The sequence below is a fragment of the Paroedura picta genome, chromosome 10 (genome assembly GCF_049243985.1).
Source record: "Paroedura picta isolate Pp20150507F chromosome 10, Ppicta_v3.0, whole genome shotgun sequence".
In the NCBI taxonomy this organism is placed as follows: domain Eukaryota; kingdom Metazoa; phylum Chordata; class Lepidosauria; order Squamata; family Gekkonidae; genus Paroedura; species Paroedura picta.
Genome location: NC_135378.1, coordinates 14,977,168 through 14,997,309, shown reverse-complemented (window position 1 = coordinate 14,997,309; position 20,142 = coordinate 14,977,168). Strand labels below are relative to the sequence as shown.

The following is a 20,142-nucleotide window of genomic DNA, read 5'->3' as shown; positions in this document are numbered from 1 at the left end:
TAAAAAGGTTGGGGACCACTGGTACTTTTGATCAAACAAGAGGTGTTCCTAAAACACTCTTCTCCTCCTTTTCTTATAGATTTTTTTCAGGTATATGGATCACAGTCTTAAGGAAGTTAGCTTGTCTCGATTCCATTTGACAGCAGAGGAGTTTAAAGAACCTGTTCCTGGATGCGGGGTGCCGTTCTGCTGGGAACTGTACATGCCAACGGGTGCTTGGCATGCCGTCCCCCTGCCTGGATACCCTGGGCAGAGCTTGTGCATCACAGGGCTGGAACAGCACATGCCGTCTAAAAGGGATGACTGTCACAGCAGCGTTCTTTCTTTGTATTTCTTAACAATTTAAGTAATGTTTGCGCACCCTCTCCAGGAACCTAACTGAGGTGGCTTATAAGACAACCTCCATTACTTGCTGGGGTGTGAATGTTACACCCCCCCCCCCACAACCAGCGCACTGACCAGGCGGCCAAACTGTGGGTCTCCAGATGTCCATGGATTACAATTACCATGAGCCCCTGACAGAATGATGGCAGGGGCTCATGGTAATTGTAGTCTATGGGCATTTGGAGGCCCGCAGTTTGGCCATCCTGATACACAGGGCAATCTGGTGAGTGGATGGGCATTCTTGAGGGCAGCCTTTTATGCAATGCATATGTAGGCGTCAGCCTGCTAGAGCAGGGGTAGTCAAACTGCGGCCCTCCAGATGTCCATGGACTACAATTCCCATGAGCCCCTGCCAGCGAATGCTCATGGGAATTGTAGTCCATGGACATCTGGAGGGCCGCAGTTTGACTACCCCTGTGCTAGAGCCTCTTGCATCAGGGGAAGTCTTCCGAAAGAGGTCAGCCCCTCTGTGTGCAGGATGTGTGATCCTCATGCTTCTGGGGATCTGGAGCTACCTGTGACCACATCTAGAAGATCCCAGTTTGTAGCACAGATTTAAAAGCTTCCCCTCATGAATATATAATTAGATAATGAGGTTTGGTAAGAGAGGTGTTTTTGGGTACCCTGAAAACATTTCAGGAAGGTGCCCTTTCACACTTTGCGGACAGGAAAGGAAGCCAGCGATGTACACGTAACTCCTCGTTATGCGCACGTGCATTGGGCATCGTCTTCAGGTCGTAAACCAAATTAGGAGCTTGTTTTGCTCCTTCCAAATTTTTCATCTGTTAGACCTGAGGCCTAACAAGTTAAATCATTCAAAACTTGCTCAGGGGTTTTTTGGGGATTGTTTTGGTGTGTTCTGTAAACGGGACAAAGAAGATAAGCAGCATGAAACTGATTTCCTTTGCATTTATTTGCCTTCCACGAATAAAAGTGTTCTCTAGATGAAGGGAGTGGAGGGGGTAAGGCATAACCTGGGCGTTCCTGCCTGCTGTCTTGAATGTATTCTGCGAGTATATCTCATCTGTGCTCAAATGTAAATGTCCTGTCCCCATTCCTGTCCCCCAATTGTCTTGGGCAGTCTCATAAATCAAACAGCATGCCTCTTTTCTGTCCTGCATGCACAAAGAGCTCTCTCAAGGCTCCCTGTCCAACTCTGATCCTCTGGCTCTTTCTACCCCTGCCTCAGCAACTGGGACTTTGGTGCTCCGCGGGAGCCACGGGGGTCGGGGGGGGCACAAGGGGATGGGCAAGAGACTGGAGGAGGGAAGGGGCAGCAGCTGCTTACTCTGAGCAGGAAGAGCAAGAGCCTCAGGTTGTGAACTGGTAGCTGAAGGCTTCTCTTGGGATACATTTTACTAAAGTCAAAGCACAGATAAATGTCAGCAAGAGCACCTGCTACTCTTCCCTTTCAGGAAACTCAAACCCTGATAACTTTTTCAAAGTCTTCCATTATTTCCCCTTGGACTTCTGTTTTGTGTTCTTTTTCTGTTCATTTTGTGTCGTTCATATTTCCATTCTTGGGCATTTAAAGAAGCTCCTTGGACGCCTCTGAGGTCCAGGCAGGTGACGTTTCAGATCGACTTTATTTTGGCCCCCCCAAGGCTGGTTTCCTCAAGGGCACCCATCTAGAGAAGGTTCAGTGACCCTATTTGGTACATGTGGAGATGCCCCCCACTGTCCCAGGCATGCACCAAGTGAGGGTGTGAGTATATCATGAATGCAAAGTACAAATGTCACAGTTCCAAGGGGGTCATCATGTTGGTGTGAAGCAACTGAGCAACGTCGGAGTCCAGGGGCCTTTCGGACTGAGCCAGTTTGAGTCAAGGTCTAGATTAGATGAGGCACAGCTCCAAGCCAGCTATAAAACCGACACAACTTTAAAAATTATAATCCAATAAATGGCATCAATGAATAGATACTTAATGATCATCGATGGTATAAGATGGTATTCAAGGTATAAACTTTTGTGTGCACGCACACTCCCTTAAATACAATGAAATGAGAGTGACCGGTCCATACTTATAAGTAAAGTGTGAGCAGTAAATGTATACACAGTATAATGGAAATGTTGGATGGATTCCAGAACCAACGAGGAATAACAGGCTCCGTTTATAAAGTTACCATTTGCTTGGATGTGAGGGAAATAGAGATATCAAAATGGGAGAGGAACAGGCAGATCTCAGTTAATTGCTTTCAATATTCCACAATTAAAGACACATCTGCCTCTTACTCTCTGTTTAATAGTGGCATAACCTATTTTGTGAAATGCTACTGCTGTGGTAGGAACACCCAAGCATGCTCACCGGAGCGGGGCCATAAAGTGTTCGTGACCTTCCTAGGTTGGGCCTCGTGGCATTCATGGCTAGCCCTAGTCCCTGACACCTGCTTCCTTGTGGCCAGTCTAGAAGCATAGAGTTGGAAGGGACCTCATGGGTCATCTAGTCCAGCCCCTGCACTATGCAGGACACTCACAACCCTATCGCTCATCCACTGTCACCTGCCACTGTAACCTGTCTCTGCTGCTTTATCACTTGCCATGAACTTTCCTCTTGACACCATGCAAGGTCGCTGTCTCCAGCCACACTGCCCTGCTAATGGCAGCAGAGTCCCCTGGCGTCAAGAGCCTTCTGCCAGCGCAAGAGGCTTTTCCATGGGGATAACAGTCTCTGGTCCCAGAGGCTTTCTTGCCCCAGAGCACAGGAGGCGGGTCAGCTGAGCAGAGTGTCGGGACACAACCTTCCTGGGACGTACAGTGGGCAAGCTCAAACTGTGACAATTTTTTTAAAATATAGCAAAAAGAACCAGCTGGAGACTTTACAGTTGAAACTGACGGTGTCAGGGCACCCAAACGTTCTGGAAGACCAGAAGAGAAGTTGCTAAGAGGATGTTGTTTGGGGCAGTGGTCCTCAACCCCCAGTCCGGGGACCAGTCAGTACCAGGCTGCAGCTCCTCGTCCTCCCCGGCTGCTGCCTCGGGGACTGCCCTGACACTGGCTCACCTTTGGTGCTCTCCAGCGGCTGCTGTGGCTGGGGCTCCTCCTCGGTGTGGCACTGCGCAGCTGCTGCTGGCAGCGCCCCCCAGCGAGCAGTGGGAAGTCAGGGGCACCGGCGGGAAAGTAAACGGAGCAGGGTCTCAGGCGGCAACGTCCCTTGGCAAAAGACCCCCCCTCCATGCCTCAGTAAAATTGTCAAGTGTTGACCGGTCCCCGGTGATAAAAAGGTTGGGGACCACTGGTTTGGGGGATATTTCGATGACAAAGAACTGTGATCGAGTTTCTGTATATTTACTCCTTTGCAGCTTTCCTCTATCATCCTCTTAAACTGACTGTTCTGATTTTGCTCATATTTTCTACTGGAAAAGTCCGTTCAAGGTGTAATTCCCGCCTTCAGTGCCCTTCTGCCCACTGGTTCAGATCATGCCCAGATCCCCTGTGATAGGAAGGGAGCTGGAACTTCCATAAGCTGGTCCAATAAGTCTGAATGAATTTGGATGTTTCACTTTGCATGGTGACAATGTTTTCTTGAAGTAGTTGTTTCATAATTGTGGGGCTGCCAGTGAAAAATACTGAGCCCTGTGGCACCCCACTGCTCACCTCTCTCTGCTCTGATGAAACACCATTGGCAGCTACTCTTGGGGAGGGGTTTTCTAGCCAATTCCCCCTCCACCTAACCCTCTGGAAATCCAGTCTGCAGTCCCCCAGTACACCCATCAGGCCATCATGGGGAACCCTGTCAGAAGCCTTACTGAAGTCCAGCTAAATACTGAGTTTCCACAATCTAGTCAGCTCGATTCAAGAAGGAAACCAGGTTGGTCTTGCACGACCTGTTGGAGACAAATCCATGCTGACTTCCCTGGGTCAACAGACTGTCCTTCAGATGTTTTCAGATTTTAAATCTGCTCCATTGTCTTCCCTGCAATTGAGGTCATACTCACTGGCCTGTAGTTTCCTGGGTCATTTCTCCTCCCTTTTTTGAAGATGGGGATAATCTTCGCTCTCCTCCAGTCTTCTGGCACCTGTCCAGTCCTCCAAGAGGTCCAAAGGATGATGGACAAGGGTTCCACAAGCTCTCCAGAAAGTTCTCTGAGCACTCTTGGGGATTGGGACTCATCCAGTGCAGCCAGGTGACTCTTAACAACTGCTCTGTCCATGTCAACCTGCCACCCAGACATTATACCTTGCCTACTACCATCCCTAGATGTATCCCAATTCTTCTGGGGGGAAAAAACAGAGGCAAAATAGGCACTGAGCCTTTCTCTTTCTCTCTGTCCTCTGCCAGAGTCTTTCCCTCTTCACGCAGCAGCAAGTCTGTTGTCTCATTTACCTTACGTTTGCTCCTTAAATAACTGAAGAAGCTTTCCTTGACATAGTGGACTTCTCTGGCCAATCTCAGCTGACTCTCAGCTTTGGCCTCTGATGGCTGACCTATAGGGCCTAGTAACCTGCAGATACCCTTCTTTAGAGATTTGTCTTTCCCTCTTAAAGGTTTCCTTTTGCTTCCTGAACTCCTCGTGAATTTCTCCATTCATCCATATAGGCTTCTTGGTTCCCCTACTATGTTTTGTCTTGCTGTAATAGCTTGACTTGAGCGTGCCATAGCTCTTGTTTAAGGAGAGCCACTTGCTCCTTTCTCTTCCAGCTTCCTTGTCCATGGGATGACTCTCATCATGTCTCTGAGTTTATTAAAGTCCACCCTATGAAAGACTAACATAACGTCTGACTATTAACTTCCTTGCCCCCCCCCCATCTCAAAAGGAAATCTAGTAGAACACGGTCACTCCACACACACATCCCAGGATCCACCAGCCCTTGCTTGTATTAAGTAGAGTATGGCTGAGCCTCTTGTAAGTTCTTCTACCATTTGATCAATTAAATTGTCGGCCGGGCAGCTCAGAAAGCTGCCTTGCTCTGGAAGCTTAGCAGAGTTTGTTTCCCAGCACACATCAGGAAAATTGAAGTCACCCATAATTACAAGGTCCTGAAGCCTGGGTGGTCTATCAAGTTGCTCAAGGAGGGCGACATCCACATTTTCACCCTGGTTAGGCAGTCTGTAGCAGACACCAACCACTAAACTCTTGGTTTTCCTCTCCATTATCTTGACCCAGATACATTTCAGCGAAGTGTCACTTTCCTCCTCTAGTGTCTCTTGACAGGCAAGCCCCCACCTCACAGTGCCTCTCCACCTCTTCTTCGACCTTCTCTGTTTATTTGGAATAACTCGTATCCATCCATCACTGCATTCCAGTCATGGGAATCGTTCCACCAAGTCTCTGTAATGCCTACTAAATCATATCTCTCTGTCTGCATGAGAAGCTCGAGGTCTTTTTTTTTATTGTCCATGTTTTGGGCATTGGTATATAGACACCTGAAGCCTATTCTGTTTGACCCAGCCTTCCCAGACGGGCCATCGGTATTTGCTCTCCTACATCAGAATCTGTACATTGGACGTCGCCTTTCGCTTGTGGCTTCAGTTTAAAACTTTAAAGCTCTCTTGATGCATCTCCCCAGGTTCCTGCCAAACACATTCTTCCCCAACAAGAGAAGTCCCTCCTGTAGGCCTTCATCTAGAAAACCTAACCATCGTCCCAGAACCACCAACACTGCCAGTGCTTCACCTCCATAATCTTCTGCTCCTGACTACTGAAGTGCCCCCATTCATTTCAGCGGCCTCCCAAGATCTTCGTAGTCAGCCTTAATACCCACAATTGTGTTCACTGCCATGTTGTTCATTCTGACATGGCATAAGCCATCACAAATGGATAACGATCCATGTGTTTAATTGGTTTCAGAATCTGGTCTATAAAACCTTTAATCTTTGCTCCTAGCAAGCAATACAACTCTCATACTAGGGGGCCACATGATGTTCCATGCCCCTTAACAGAGAATCACCAGTGACCAACATATTCCGTTTCCTTCTAATGCTGTTTCCTCTTATCCCCATGCCCTCTTGTCTCCACCTTTGATTTTGTTTTGGTTCATCCTCTGTCCCTGTTGCTGCTTCCATCCCCTCCGCAAGGGCCTGCTATCTGTTCCTGAGTTCCAGTGACTCCCAAGTGCCATCTAGCTGGACGCCTTTAAGCTCATGTTGTAGCAGTAAGGGGACACTCCATAGGGACTGGTCTCTTCATTCTTATGCAGTTTGCACAGCTGTCAATGAAATCCTCTCCTTTCTTGATTTCATCCAGGGTTTTAATGCTTTCCTCCAGGCCCCTAATCTTCTCTTTTAAAAGCCCTATCAATTTGCACTCATGAGAAGTGTAGTCCATCCTGTCTTCAGGGGGGAAAGCAAACATGGCACAATCCTTGCAGGTGACAGGATAGGGGCCTTGAGTATCCATTATTGTCTTCCAAATAGATTTCCTTCACTCTGTAATCTTTATTGTCAAGATAATGTTGTTAGGGTGATCCACAGACAAAGAGCCACAGGAAAAGAGCCCTTTGGCTTGTGCCTCTGGAGAGGAGGAGCCTTCAAGCACACAGGTTCACAGCTCAGCACAGGTTGGGGCTTGTAATCAGAAAGATTACACAACTCCCCTCAATCAGTCACAAACAAAAGCACTTGATAGTACTTAACATAAGCCACTCTCTGGCAGGCTACAAACCCCATTCACCCTCAGGTACTGTCCTCATTCATACACACACAGCACACATACACACAGGTAGAAGAGGCAAAAAGAGAGAGAAAGAAAACCTCTGACATTGCCAGCAACTCTCCATGTGCTTTTTGCCTTCTCCTTAGCTGCTCAGCTCTGCCTCTGTTCTTTCATTACTATCTCCCAATCATTTATCTGGTGGATCTCCCAAAATTTTGAAATTTCTCCTACTTAAAATTTAGCCACTTTACGATAAGAATCTTTTGAAGGTTGTGTAGTACTTAAAATTGGAGACACGCCTGACAATGTACCTCCTGCACAGTGGGCGGGACAGGTCATGGGACCTTGATGTGACTTCATTTCCTGTTTCCTGCCAGCGGAACAATCCCTAGTGCTTCTTAACTTCAGGGGACCAACAAGAAGGGGCAGTGTCATGGGGGAGGGCCTTTTCTCTGCTGGCTCCCAGACTTTAGAACAGCCTCCCTCTGGCCAGACACCTACCTTATATGGGTTTTGGTGCCTGGTGAAAATGCATCTCTTCACCCAGGCCTTTGACATCTAATTTCCTCTGTGTACTGTTCCGCCAGGTGTGATGTAAGGGTAGGACTTTTTAATGTTTTTTTTAATTACAATTTAATTTATAGACCATCCCTCTCTAATGATGGGTACGGAGCAATTTTAAACAGTAATATACATTTAAAACTATAAAACTAAATCAACATAATCAATATACAATTTGTTCCATAGCCAGTATGGCTAGCAGATTCAGCAATCACAATAATGGGGCAAAATCTCCCTTATAGAGGAAGTCCCAGATAGGGGAAGGAGAAGAAGGCAGAGAGGAGTTAGGCCTGTGGAATTTTGAAGGCGGCTTGGACTCAACTATAGGCCTGGTGGAAGTGTGCCGTTTTAAAGGCCCTGCGGAACTTTGTCAGCTCCATCAGCTCATTCCACCAGGCAGGAGCCAGGGCCCTGGCTCTGGTCAAGGCCAGCCACATCTCTCTGGGGCCAGGGATCACCAACAAATTGATGTTTGTGAAACCCAATGTTCTCCAGGGAACAGATTGGGAGAGGTGGGTACTTGTGACCTACTTTACCTTTGGGTAAAGGAGTGGGATAAAATTCCTTTATAAATATATAAGACAAATGACACACGGGCCATTCAGATACAACAGCCGTGGGTATCTGGTGACCTAGAATGTTGTTCTGGAGCTCTTTCAAGCAACTCTGGGAGACTGTGCAGATCAGATTTCGGGGGGAAAGGGCAGGAGGTCGGGCTCAGTCGCCGACATGCCATCCTAAAGACATTGGATGTGAAGGGGGTAGCGTCATTGGTTCTTCCCTGCATCCCTAAGGTGTCACTAGAACTTGGATCCCGTCATTACACGAGGAATGGATGGCCCATCAGTGTGCTTCCTCGAAAGCTCTTCAGCCGTGCACTGTGCACGAATGACCCCACTTTTTGATGCTTGGCCCCTTCCGGCAAAGCACAAGGGAAGCAGACACGTCTCTCACCTGGCAAGTTAGTTATGCATCTGTCAACATTTCTTCTGTTTTTCTTTCGTACGACACACCCACCCTTTCCCCCTCCATAATGTTTTATTCTAGCATCAGTGTCCCGTATAATACCAGCTGAGTATTTATGCATTTTCCTATTAGCTGATCCGACACAGAGAGGGAAAACAAACTCTGCTGACCAGGGGTGGCCAAACTCCAGATGTCCATGATGCTGGCAGGGGCTCATGGGAATTGCAGTCCATGGACATTTGGAGACCCACCGTTTTGCCACCCCTGCAGTAGACACAACTTTTTGGTGAAACTAGGGGGGCACTTACAAAACCCCAACTCCCATGTGGAAGTCCCCCCTCCAGGCACTTTGAGTAGCCTTGTCTTGACTTCCAGGAAGCAAAGCAACCTTGACACGGTGCCTGTGAAAGATTGGTTCCCCAAGGCAAAGCATGCCAAAGGTCTTGGTGATACATCAAATCATGCCATCAGTTTCTTGTCACAGAAGAACCCCCACAAACTCCATTCCCTAAAATCCTCAAGAAGTTCTCCATCTGCCCCTGAACGCTTCATCCGTGAGGCATTATTGCCCAGTCCACAGCACTGTTTGCATTCCATTCCACCATGGGCATGCACATACGCAAAAGGGCGAAGCCTAAGGATCTGGCCCTCCTTTACGTCACAGATAGAGTGGCCTGTGAGTGGTAGGTTAGCACAGCTTTAAGTTCTGTAACACATATCATAATTTAAATCCATTTGCTCTTGAAGCCGAACACCACACGATCGAGGCACCTATATGAAGCACTGGCAGAGGAATACGTAATTCCATGGGAGATTCTGGGCACGATCCAGCCAAAACGAAGCACTCGTTTTCCTTTGATTGCTTAAATCAATAGAATGTGCAGCAAGTCCCAATTATTTTAGCGAGGCTTTCACTCTAGCAAACATCCTTTTTCAACCTTTTGACTGTGGAGGAGCCCCTGAATTATTGTTTAGACTTCAGGAAACCCCGGAAGTGGTGCCTTACCCCTTCAGAGAAGTGGGCACGGAAGTCAGATGCGGGAGCCAGCCAATCAGTCCATTGATCATTTGCCTGTAGAGCAATAGGGGGGTGGGGGGGCTCCAGTGACCTCTAGTGATATCAGCAGCCATCCAAATGTCTGGGAAAGGCCCCATAAGCCCCGCCCCCTGGGAGCCCTCATATAACCCCCGGGTTCTCCAGGACCCTGGTTGGGAATCCCTGCTCTAGCAAGTGTGCATAGAATTGTGCCATAAAACTCATAACAAATGCTTCTCCTACCACATGTATACTGACTGGGTGTGTGCATGTACTGTGTGTGTGTGTGTGGGGGGGGGGGAGTTGTATATAAAGTTTGGGCTTTAATGGCTTGCTTCTTTCCCACAGGGCCTCTTAAACCCCTGGGATTGCCTTTGCTGACAGGATTTGCGAGCAGAGCAGTGGAATACTCCATGATCCCATTTCAGTTGCCTCTTCATGGGAGCTCCCGTGTCAAACAGCAAAATCCATGAAGTCTCAAGCTGAGTCCATCCGTCACCCAGTCTCTAATAAGCATGCAATACTGTGAATGATTGTTGTTAAAAAGCGAGCAGGTCAAAACTGCTGCAGTGAACTAGACCTGAAACTCCTTTGCAGGCTGTTTTTAAGGCAGTTACAGTTGGGGGTTGCTTGAAAGGTGGCATGTCCCCCTCCCCCCTCCCAGGCTACGAGCCGCTTCCAACATCTAGGCACAGTCCACTAGGAAGAACAGCCCTCCCCAGGATTGAGTCCCTTCTTATGACAAGCAGGCACCTTACAGCTAACTGTAGGCCGTGCATGCCAAAGTGTGTTTAGAAATGGTTGGCCATGATCCAGTCGCAGTGCTCAGGCCTTGCATGCTTGACAGCCTGGCTCCCAGAATGGTTATTTTAACCCCCACCGCAGAGCAAAATGGGGGCCCGGTCTACTTTGCTTCAGGGGCCAGTTTGCACACATGTCGAAATGCGCATCTGTTTTGACAGAAAATCGGAAGCAACTTGATAGGATGTATTTGAAATTGCAGCTGCCGAAACATTTCTCTGGTAGTTGAGATTGCTACAATGAGCCCACCATGTGTGTACGTGTGCGTTTTGTTTTGATATTAGTTTTCCCCATAGAGCTTCCTTCCAGTTGCCCCTTTTGAAGGGCAAGTTAGCTACAAAGGGATCTTTACTGGACACCGTAGACTCCTGCACTGTTTCCTCCCCTGAGACAGACTTACAGGAATGTAGAACGCTCAAGAGCTATGGATTCAACCAAATGCCTAGAGAATAAAGGAAGATGATGGAGCAGACGCTCTTCCGCCCACCCCAACTCCTGGCCTCTGAGTTCCCCATCTCGAAATTCAGCTCCTGTAAGCCAAAGGATCCTCAGAAACGGCATGGAAGCAAAGCAGGCATCTGCCGCAAGGAAGGGGAAATTGGGCAGGGGTTGTCCTGCCGCTGGATGAGCGAGTTTTGTGCAACCGAAGCTGTGATCCAGCTCTAGCTCAGCACATGAATGCACATTCCCTTTCTACAGCAAAAGACCTATATGGCTAGTTGGGTCTGGCCTAGTTGAGTGTCAAGAGAGATGCGCATCCTCGTTGCTCTGGCTGAAAGAAACCCCCTTGTTGGGTGTGGGCTCTAGTCTACAGAATGGAACTGAGCATAGCGGGAACCATTCCAGGAAGCATCTTGAAGTCCAAAACCGAAGGAACCGGAAATGATGTCCAATTGTATAATTCTAGACCAGGGGTGGCCAAAGTGTGGCTGTCCAGATGTCTGTGGACTACAGTTACCATGTGTCCCTGTTACTGGCCACCCCTGTTCTAGACCTTTCGGGGGTTAGTGACATGGGGATTCCAGATATTAATGCAGGCAACAAAGCTGATCGTTGTACCTTGTGCATCTTGGATGGGTGAGACCAGTTCTATTGCACTTGTCTCCAAAGCTTTATCCTTTGGAAAAGGTTCTGTCAGCTCAAAGGAACGAGGATCTGCCTCCCTGAGGACTGAAAGAACTCCCTCTCTAGGGTCTCCTCTGGAGCAGGGCTTTTCTTTAATCTCGTCTGTCTTCTCACCCTGAGGGTCTGCACGAGAGGATCAAGAAACTGAGCCGAAAGGAGATGCATGCATGTGGTTGATGTTTCTTTAATCCTTGAGCACAGCAACCTTCCTCAAGCAAAGCTGGAGTGGCTTTTTTTTTGTCCTTGTTTTTTAACGTTCATGGCCGATCCCACTGAGCGGGCATCTTATGGAAGAATTCTATTTTGTGTGTATGTGGCTCCTCTACTCATTTTTTCCAACTAGATGTCCAGCGTATGTACCAAAAGGCAAGAATGTTTTAACGTTTCATAATAATTAACCATAAGCAGAGCAGATGGATTGTTAAAAAGTTACTCTTGGCAAATTCTCTGTAGGGCAGGGGTGGGCAAACTGTGGCCCTCCAGATGTCCATGGACTACAATTCCCATGAGCCCCTGCCAGCAAATGCTGATTTGATATTAGTTTTCCCCATAGAGCTTCCTTCCAATGGCCCCTTTTGAAGGGCAAGTTGACTACAAAGGGATCTTTACTGGATACCGTAGACTCCTGCACTGTTTCGTCCCCTGAGACAGACTTACAGGAATGTGGAACGCTCAAGAGCTATGGATTCAACCAAATGCCCTGTGCAGAACAACTGCATGCCTAGAGAATAAGGGAAGATGATGGAGCAGACGCTATTCCGCCCACCCCAACTCCTGGCCTCTGAGTACCCCACATCGAAATTCAGCTCCTGTGAGCCAAAGGATCCTCAGGAACGGCATGGAAGCAAAGCAGGCATCTGCCGCAAGAAGGGGAAATTGGGCAGGGATTGTCCTGCCGTTGGGTGAGCGAGTTTTGTGCAACCGAAGCTGTGATCCAGCTCTAGCTCAGCATATGAATGCACATTCCCTTTCTACAGCAAAAGATCTATATGGCTAGTTGGGTCTGTCCTAGTTGAGTGTCAAGAGAGATGCGCATCCTCATTGCTCTGGCTGAAAGAAACCCTCTTGTTGGATGTGGGTTGCAAATTTCCCCACCCCGAAATTCAGCTCCTGTGAGCCAAAGGATCCTCAAGAATGGCATCCTCAGCAAAAGCTGGCAGAGGTTCATGGGAATTGTAGTCCATGGACATCTGGAGGGCCACAGTTTGCCCTCCCTCTTGTCAACAGCTTTCTCCAGGGCATTTCAGCAAATCTGGTTGAGATCTTCACCCAGGACGTCGTAGGCCTGTCAGCTAAAGGGACAAGGTGTCCAGGGCTTTCTGACTTTGCAGCTAAAATCCACAAGTATAGCGGTCACATCTCTCCCTCCGAGGGGAGAGAGCAAAGCATCCAAGCATGTGTTACCACTCTTATCACATCAGGAGCGTAATTCTATTTAGGCAGAGTCAGTCAATGACCTCTGCCTGCCACCCGGAAGAGCTTCTGTTGGCAATGCTGACCCCAAGGGTCTGATCATGAGGCCGCTTCCTGTGTGGTCACGAAGGCCCAGGAGTATGTTTGCTGGCTGGCAGGAAGCGGCTAAAAGCCAGGAGCATCCTTAAAGACTCCAGCAGAGCACAGGACCACCTGAAGCATCCAAGGTTACCTTTCTCAAAGCCTTCAGCCATGATCATCCACCACCACGTACTTCAGTCAAGTCATGGAGACGTCATAGTCCTCAACAACAACAACAAAAATCGGCCAAATCTAACAAGAGCATTTTTTAATTAACATTTTTGCTTCAAGCATCACATTTAAAATCTGCCGAGGATTAAGAGAAGAGATACATTTAGCCTGTGGACACAGTAGTGAGAAATGGAATGAATTCAGAAGTGTCAAAGCAGCCCATAAAGTCTGTAGGGTGTCTTCCAGGGAGAGTGCAGCCTGAAGTGTGCATGTCTCTCAAGGCACTGGAGAAAATTATTTGTCTGTCTAAAACTTGTCTTTGCAACCAGTTAAGAGGCTAGTCACCAAGTACCAGCAGCTAACCAATGGAAGCCACTGTGCAGACAGGATTTGTACCAGCATCTGTCCCTCGCTGCTAGGAGGAAGCAGCAGTCCGAAGACCATGAGGAGCAGACATGCCGGGTTCGATTCTGCGCTCCCCCACATGCAGCCAGCTGGGTGACCTTGGGCTCGCCCCGGCACTGATAAAACTGTTCTGACTGGGCAGTGATATCAGTGCTCTCTCAGCCTCACCCACCCCACAGGTTGTCTGTTGTGGGGAGAGGAATGGGAAGGCGACTGTAAGCCGCTTTGAGCCTCCTTCAGGTAGGGAAAAGCGGCATATAAGAACCAACTCTTCTTCTTCTTCTACAGTCTCACCGCATTCAGTTTAATTAGCTAGAAAGGTGGTTCCCTCCCCTCCCAGAATACGGCACGCCATGAAAATAAGAGGGGCCATTGACAAGACTGGCTCTTTAGGGTCCTGAAGCCTTCTGGACCCATGGTACTTGGTCATCCAACAGCAAAAGCAGTCTGGTCACCAATGGCCCCTCTTATTTTCATGATGTCTCCCAGGCTATTGACAACTGAAATGCAGCCTTTAGCTCTTAAGTTCTGAGGAAGGGCATTCCAGCAATGAGGAGTGCATAGAAGGTGGTGCATGGGTACATTTCTGGCCTCCACGAAAATTCAAGCGGTTCCAACTCTGCATTTCAGACCTTGTGCTTAAGTTGTTTGTGACACGCTTGTGTTGAAAACCAAACCACTCCCACCTCTGGGGCTGGATTTGCCAGATCTCCCTTTGCAGTAGAGTCCTTGCAAAAGAAGAAAAGTCCTAGCTCCTCTGTTGTATGAAGTGTCACACAGTCTACACCAGGGGTAGTCAAACTGTGGTCCTCCAGATGTCCATGGACTACAATTGCTGGCAGGGTCTCATGGGAATTGTAGTCCATGGACATATGGAGGGCCGCAGTTTGACTACCCCTGGTCTACACTGAGCTGTTTTCTGTTTACGCAAGGAATTTTCTGCTAGTGTTTTGCTGATTATTTTATCCAGAACTGGGTGCCATCTTTTCAACTGGGTGCTGGTTTGAAACTATCAAAATGATCGCTAGCATTTGCTGCCAAAACTAGCTAGGTGGAGTAGGTCCAGTCCGGGCATAAAAAAACTTTTTCAGCTTGCACATCGCTGGATCCTCACCATTTTTGACCCCCTGGTTTGTGATCAGCGAATAAGCAAAGCAAAGCTGAGCAGTAGCAACCAACTGCAGTTTGCGGAGTCTCACATCGCACAATTCAAGCAAAGTCAATTCACGGGAGAACCAGCAGCAGCTCCCGTTCTTGATAATATGAGGCAGGTTAATGGGTTTACTGTGGATTGGAAATCTAAGCATTCCTTTTAGCTCCCTCCCTCCCTTTCCCCAACATGTCGACGATGATAAAACTGAGAACTGGAACCCACTGGACACAGAAACAAGCGACCAACCTTTGGAGAGAATCATGTGCCTTAAAGCCGCCCTTGGCGTGGAAGCGAAGTCTCACGGCAGCATCCCCTCCCGGCCCCCGCTGTACAGTTTCTAATTAAAAAGCTCAACGAGAACAAGTAGTTTGCAGTTCTTCTTGCACTATCGTTTTGTACATTGGTCATTTTTGCCCCTGCCTGAATAAGCATTTTCTATCATGAAACAACCTTCCGGGGTGTTGGCTTCATAGTACACCATGAACATTAATTCCATTCACTGTACCTCTTTGCATGTAGAAGCAAAAACGATTCCAGTAGAGGTCATAGAATTGGATACTGTCTTTTTAACAGTATGTTGTCATTTTTCTATCCTTTTACTGCTAATTATGATATATATAGATATATTCTCCAGTTTTATTTTGTGCACAGATGTTAATATATTTATGTAATGTGATGTGTAAGAGTTATTCATAAATTCAATAGATAGTTTACCTTGGTGCAACGCTGTATAAAAATGCGAAGGGGGTTTATAAAATCTTACAGATAATTATAATTATCAGAACATATGGTATACTTTTAAACTGTTATTTTTCATTTATTCTATAAAATGATTTTTTAGTTCTTAAAAAGGCCATTGATTGTAGAGGAAACCAATTCTTAAAAGACTGTCATTTAACAAGCCTTCACTTTATCAACATTTTTGCTAAGTGTCTGGAGTTGGGGGTGACAATTTGTATCAAACTCAAATTAAAATGGTTGTAAACGAACGGCTGATTTCTTTGAATCCAGATGCTTAAATTACGAAGAATGAAAGATCTAATTTGCTTAGATTTTACTGTACGATTCTCAGAATCTCCAAATATAATCGACTCCCATTTTATACAAGTTTCAAGTTATAAAATTTTAACCCATCCTTACTCTCCTTTGAAAAAGAAATATTGTCCTCCATTTTAAAACTATACTGTCCTGTTATTCAACATGGATTCTACAGCCAAGAATTCAAGCAAATTGAGTTCATCAGCATTTTAAATATACTGCTGAGCATCCTTGTGTAGGTAACTAAAGGATAAGAATATTCCCTGTCCTGGCTGCCTAGGGGTTGGGAGAGAAGATGAAGAAAACAGGCCTTCACTGGCCCAAGGTTCTCAGTTTGTGCCCCCCCCCCCCACACACACACACCATCATCTTCCCCCGTGCCTCCCTACCTTGTTATTACTTCCTTCCACAAACAATCCAGTTGATAAAGAAGTTTCTCTTCCAAAAGAGAATTTTTTAAAAATGCTGCACAGGTGAGATCTCTCCGAACAAAAATGGAAGAGGGAAAAGGCCAACCTGAAGGCTCAATAAAAAACAAAACAAACAAGGGCACAAAAGGGAATTGTAGGACAAAGGGCAAAGAGAAGTTGGGATGAAGCAGAGAGAAATGTGTGGGCAAAGGAACCTGTTGTAAGGCAGGGAAGGGCCAAGGAAATCCTAGCCAATGGAGGGACAGAGGAGGGAGCGGGTATTCGCCCCCATTGCCAGGTTCCACTGGTGAGGTAGAAAGAGATGCACTGCAAAACAGCTTGCAAACACGACCCCCTAATACTTAATAGATTGCAGAATAAGCCCTCTGAGTTCTTTGTGTCAGGCTGCAAATCCTGTCTCTTATTAAGATCCAAGAGGGCCAAATATAATCGGGGGGGGGGGGGGGGGGGCTCTGACAGCCAGCAAGATATAGTCGAATATTTCACAAACTTCTAGAAGCAAAGACAAATTTGCTTCCCTGAACTAAAACTACAAGCCAAGAAAATGCTTTCTGAACACATGCAGACTTGCTAGGTTTGTGTGAATCACTGTTTGGCCTGGGGCAGGGCTCTCCAGAGGGCAGGACAGCCTGCTGCATCAGGTGAGGCAGAAAGAGCCAGTTGTGCCAGACTTGGAGGTGTGTGGCACAATTCCCTGCTGTTAGAAAAGTCTGACTAAGGAAAAGGTAAGCCTAGGGTGTTAAAAATCATCCGGAGCCTTGGGCAGCCTCCTACCAGGGTGGGTAGCACTGGGCTTGCTGGAAGCCCTCTGTTTAGGCCCATTTCGGGCTCATAGCTCTCACAGCCCAGCGGCAGGCCTGCACAATTCAGAAATGGGCTTTGAAAGAAGCCACTGTAAGCAGTGAGAAAGGGGTGTGAATATGTACATAAGGCCAAGTTACTGCCCACCCACCCACCACTGTGGCATTTCTTGCAGGCACTTCCTCTTCCAGCAGGTGCTCCCCAGGATCTCTCAGGTACATCCACTACATCTTCAGGATACATGTTCCATGTAAACCGCCCTGAGCCTCCGCAGAGGGCGGTATATAAATATAATAAAAATAAATAAAATAAATACGAAAAGGAAGAAGAGACTGCAGTAATTGTGTCCACTGGAATTTACCAAAATAACAGAGCTAGATTAAAGTTCTCTTTCTCCATTTATAAGAACAAGCCATTAATTCCAAACCAAAAAAGAATTCCATTCCCAAACCCTGCATTTTAGACAACTAGGACAAAGGGCAGGCGTTTCCATTAGGACCCTCCGCTGGAACTCGGCTGTATCTAAAGGATAACCTGGCTAGGATTTTTAAAAAGCCAGGCAAGAACGCATTTTGCAAATACAGCCCTCCTGGTTAAAACCATGTCATAGTTCGTATGCATCTCACGTTCTGGTTCTGCTGATCCTTTACAAATAACAGTTACTGCAGGGTTTTTTTGTTTGGGGGTTTGTTGGTTTGTTTGACATAGCCATTAACAAGCAGATCTGCAGCAGCCATTCTGACTACTTGTCATTCAGCTGATTCTTGGTCCAAAAGCTTTGAAAGATTCATGCGAGTTTTCTGTAGAGCTGCTGTTTTTGCCCGGCGAGATGATCTGGAACCGGACGGTGGGACAGGCTGTTCACTGGCTTCCCTGAGAAAGACAGACATCTAGTAGTCACACATGCAAACTGGTCCCATTTGATAGTTTAAAAATAGATGCTACAGCCAAGGATTATTTCTGATCCCCACGAATTCTGGCCTTCCCTGTTGGGGCTCAACACTTCCCAGCTGAGAGCCTATCTGGGCTCATTCTCCACCCCCTTGCAGACTCCTCCCCTCTGGCCTTCCTTTCCTTCATCTAGACCAGGGGTAGTCAAACTGTGGCCCTCCAGATGTCCATGGACTACAATTCCCATGAGGGAATTGCTGGCTGGGGCTCATGGGAGTTGTAGTCCATGGACATCTGGAGAGCTGCAGTTTGACTACCCCTGGTCTAGACCATTTTCTCTTTGCCCACTTTTGCCCTGCCCCTCCCCACACTTCAGCCACCAAGGAAGGACCAGAGCAGCTGCCCAGTCCGTCTGTAGCATTTTCAGACTCCTCAGCCAGTTGCTGTGACATGCTCCTGCACCCCAGCACTATGTCTGAAGGAGCTCTCCAGACACTCCTTGAACTGGCACTCACGAGGAACTGGAGGACCGTGGGAGATTTGTCTCGCTTGTCCGCTTTCTCAGAAACAATGGAAAGACGGTAAAGGGTTTTGAGAAAAGGCCAGAGGTACAAAAGCCACTGGAATGAGACATTTTCTATACGCATGCAGGAATAGTTTTCTACCTGCACCCCTGCACAATCATTGCCACCACATACAGAAATATAGATGTCCCATTTATAGTGGAGTTGGAGAGCTAAGCTTGCTTTATCAAAAAACAGATCTGAAGCATGGATACGTACCTTTCACTTTCAGACCTTGTAATTCTACTGTTTCGTTTCTGGGGCACTGACTTTGCTTCTGCTGTTGCTTTTCTCAGACCTAAAAATTGCAAATGAGAGATTTGTTGGCCCCTTTAAGGGTCTACTAAATTACAGAGTCCACCATCCGGTTGGTGTTTTGAGAGCCTCTTTTGTAACAGGTGCTTGGGAGCTTCTAGAATTTTATAGGTATATAGCTTGCGAGTTCTTCTCTGTGGCAGGCCTGCGATTCTGCAGAACCCATGTGGGACTGCACAGAAGCCACAAAGATGAACAGCTTATTTTATGAGCCCACCCCAACCCTTTCACATTTTGCCCAAATATTACCCTTCCGCCATCACTAAAATTTATCCATCTGTTAGTAGACTGGTAGATCTGAAGCCAAAACTGAAGCAAAGAAACAGGCCTATAAAATGGCACATCCTTCCCTTCAAACAGAGCAGGGTGGGTGTCCAAAACTACAATGAATGTTGAATGGGGAAGGGTAAAACTCCAGTTACAGACCTTTAATGTAGTCAACTTAAACAGCAAAGAAAGCATCCCACCTAGAAAATACCATCACTCACGGGTGCAACATTCCAGAACCTTTCCTCAGGCAGTCTCTGGGATACAGCTGGAAGAGGAATGGACAGCAACTCCTCCCCCAGTAGCAGCACTTGCTCCAGAGAGTTGGGGCAGGCTAGATTTCTGTAGAGGTTCCCCTTTGTCCTGGCTCTCACTCCTCTCTCTAGGTATGATGCAACCTTGCAGATCAACATTCTATGCAAAGGGGCTTTTGATGTGGAACACATCTTCTGGAAAATTTGGAAAACTCAACAATGGCCACAGGATTGGAAAAGGTCAGTTTACATTCCAATCCCAAAGAAGGGCAATGCCAAAGAATGTTCAAACTACCGCACCATTGCACTAATTTCTCATGCTAGCAAAGTTATGCTCAAAATCCTACAAGCTAGGCTCCAGCAATATGTGGACCGAGAACTTCCAGAAGTACAGGCAGGATTTCGAAGAGGCAGAGGAACTAGAGATCAAATTGCCAACATACGCTGGATCATGGAGAAAGCTAGGGAGTACCAGAAGAACGTCTACTTCTGCTTCATTGACTATGCTAAAGCCTTTGATTGTGTGGAACACAACAAATTGTGGCAAGTTCTTAAAGAGATGGGAATACCAGAGCATCTTATTTGTCTCTTGAGAAATTTATATGCAGGTCAAGAAGCAACAGTGAGAACTGAACATGGAATCACTGACTGGTTCAAAATTGAGAAAGGAGTTCGGCAAGGCTGTATACTGTCGCCTTGCCTATTTAACTTGTATGCAGAGCACATCATGAGAAATGCGGGATTAGAGGAGTCACAAATTGGGATCAAGATTGCAGGGAGAAATATCAACAACCTCAGATATGCAGATGATACCACTCTAATGGCAGAAAGTGAAGAGGAACTAAAGAGCCTGTTGATGCGGGTGAAGGAGGAGAGTGCAAAAGTTGGCTTG

The 20,142-nt window shown here is 47.1% G+C and overlaps 2 protein-coding genes across 4 annotated transcripts in view; one reads left to right on the top strand and one right to left on the bottom strand.

The window, feature by feature from the left end:
* Positions 1-15,679, top strand: part of LCORL (ligand dependent nuclear receptor corepressor like) — a 91,968-nt gene extending 76,289 nt beyond the window's left edge. For all 3 annotated transcript variants that reach the window (XM_077301448.1, XM_077301444.1, XM_077301445.1), the window contains one exon: positions 9,890-15,679. In XM_077301448.1, the coding sequence (XP_077157563.1) occupies positions 9,890-9,899 (10 nt within the window). In that variant the 3' untranslated portion in view covers positions 9,900-15,679. The remainder of the gene's footprint in view (positions 1-9,889) is intronic.
* A 1,622-nt stretch (positions 15,680-17,301) lies between these two features.
* The window catches only part of NCAPG (non-SMC condensin I complex subunit G), a 31,636-nt gene continuing 28,795 nt past the window's right edge, over positions 17,302-20,142 (bottom strand). Inside the window, exons 21-22 of the mRNA XM_077301450.1 lie at positions 18,634-18,712; positions 17,302-17,833 (exon numbers count right to left, since the gene is read on the bottom strand). Of these exons, the coding sequence (XP_077157565.1) occupies positions 17,710-17,833; positions 18,634-18,712 (203 nt within the window). The 3' untranslated portion in view covers positions 17,302-17,709. The remainder of the gene's footprint in view (positions 17,834-18,633; positions 18,713-20,142) is intronic.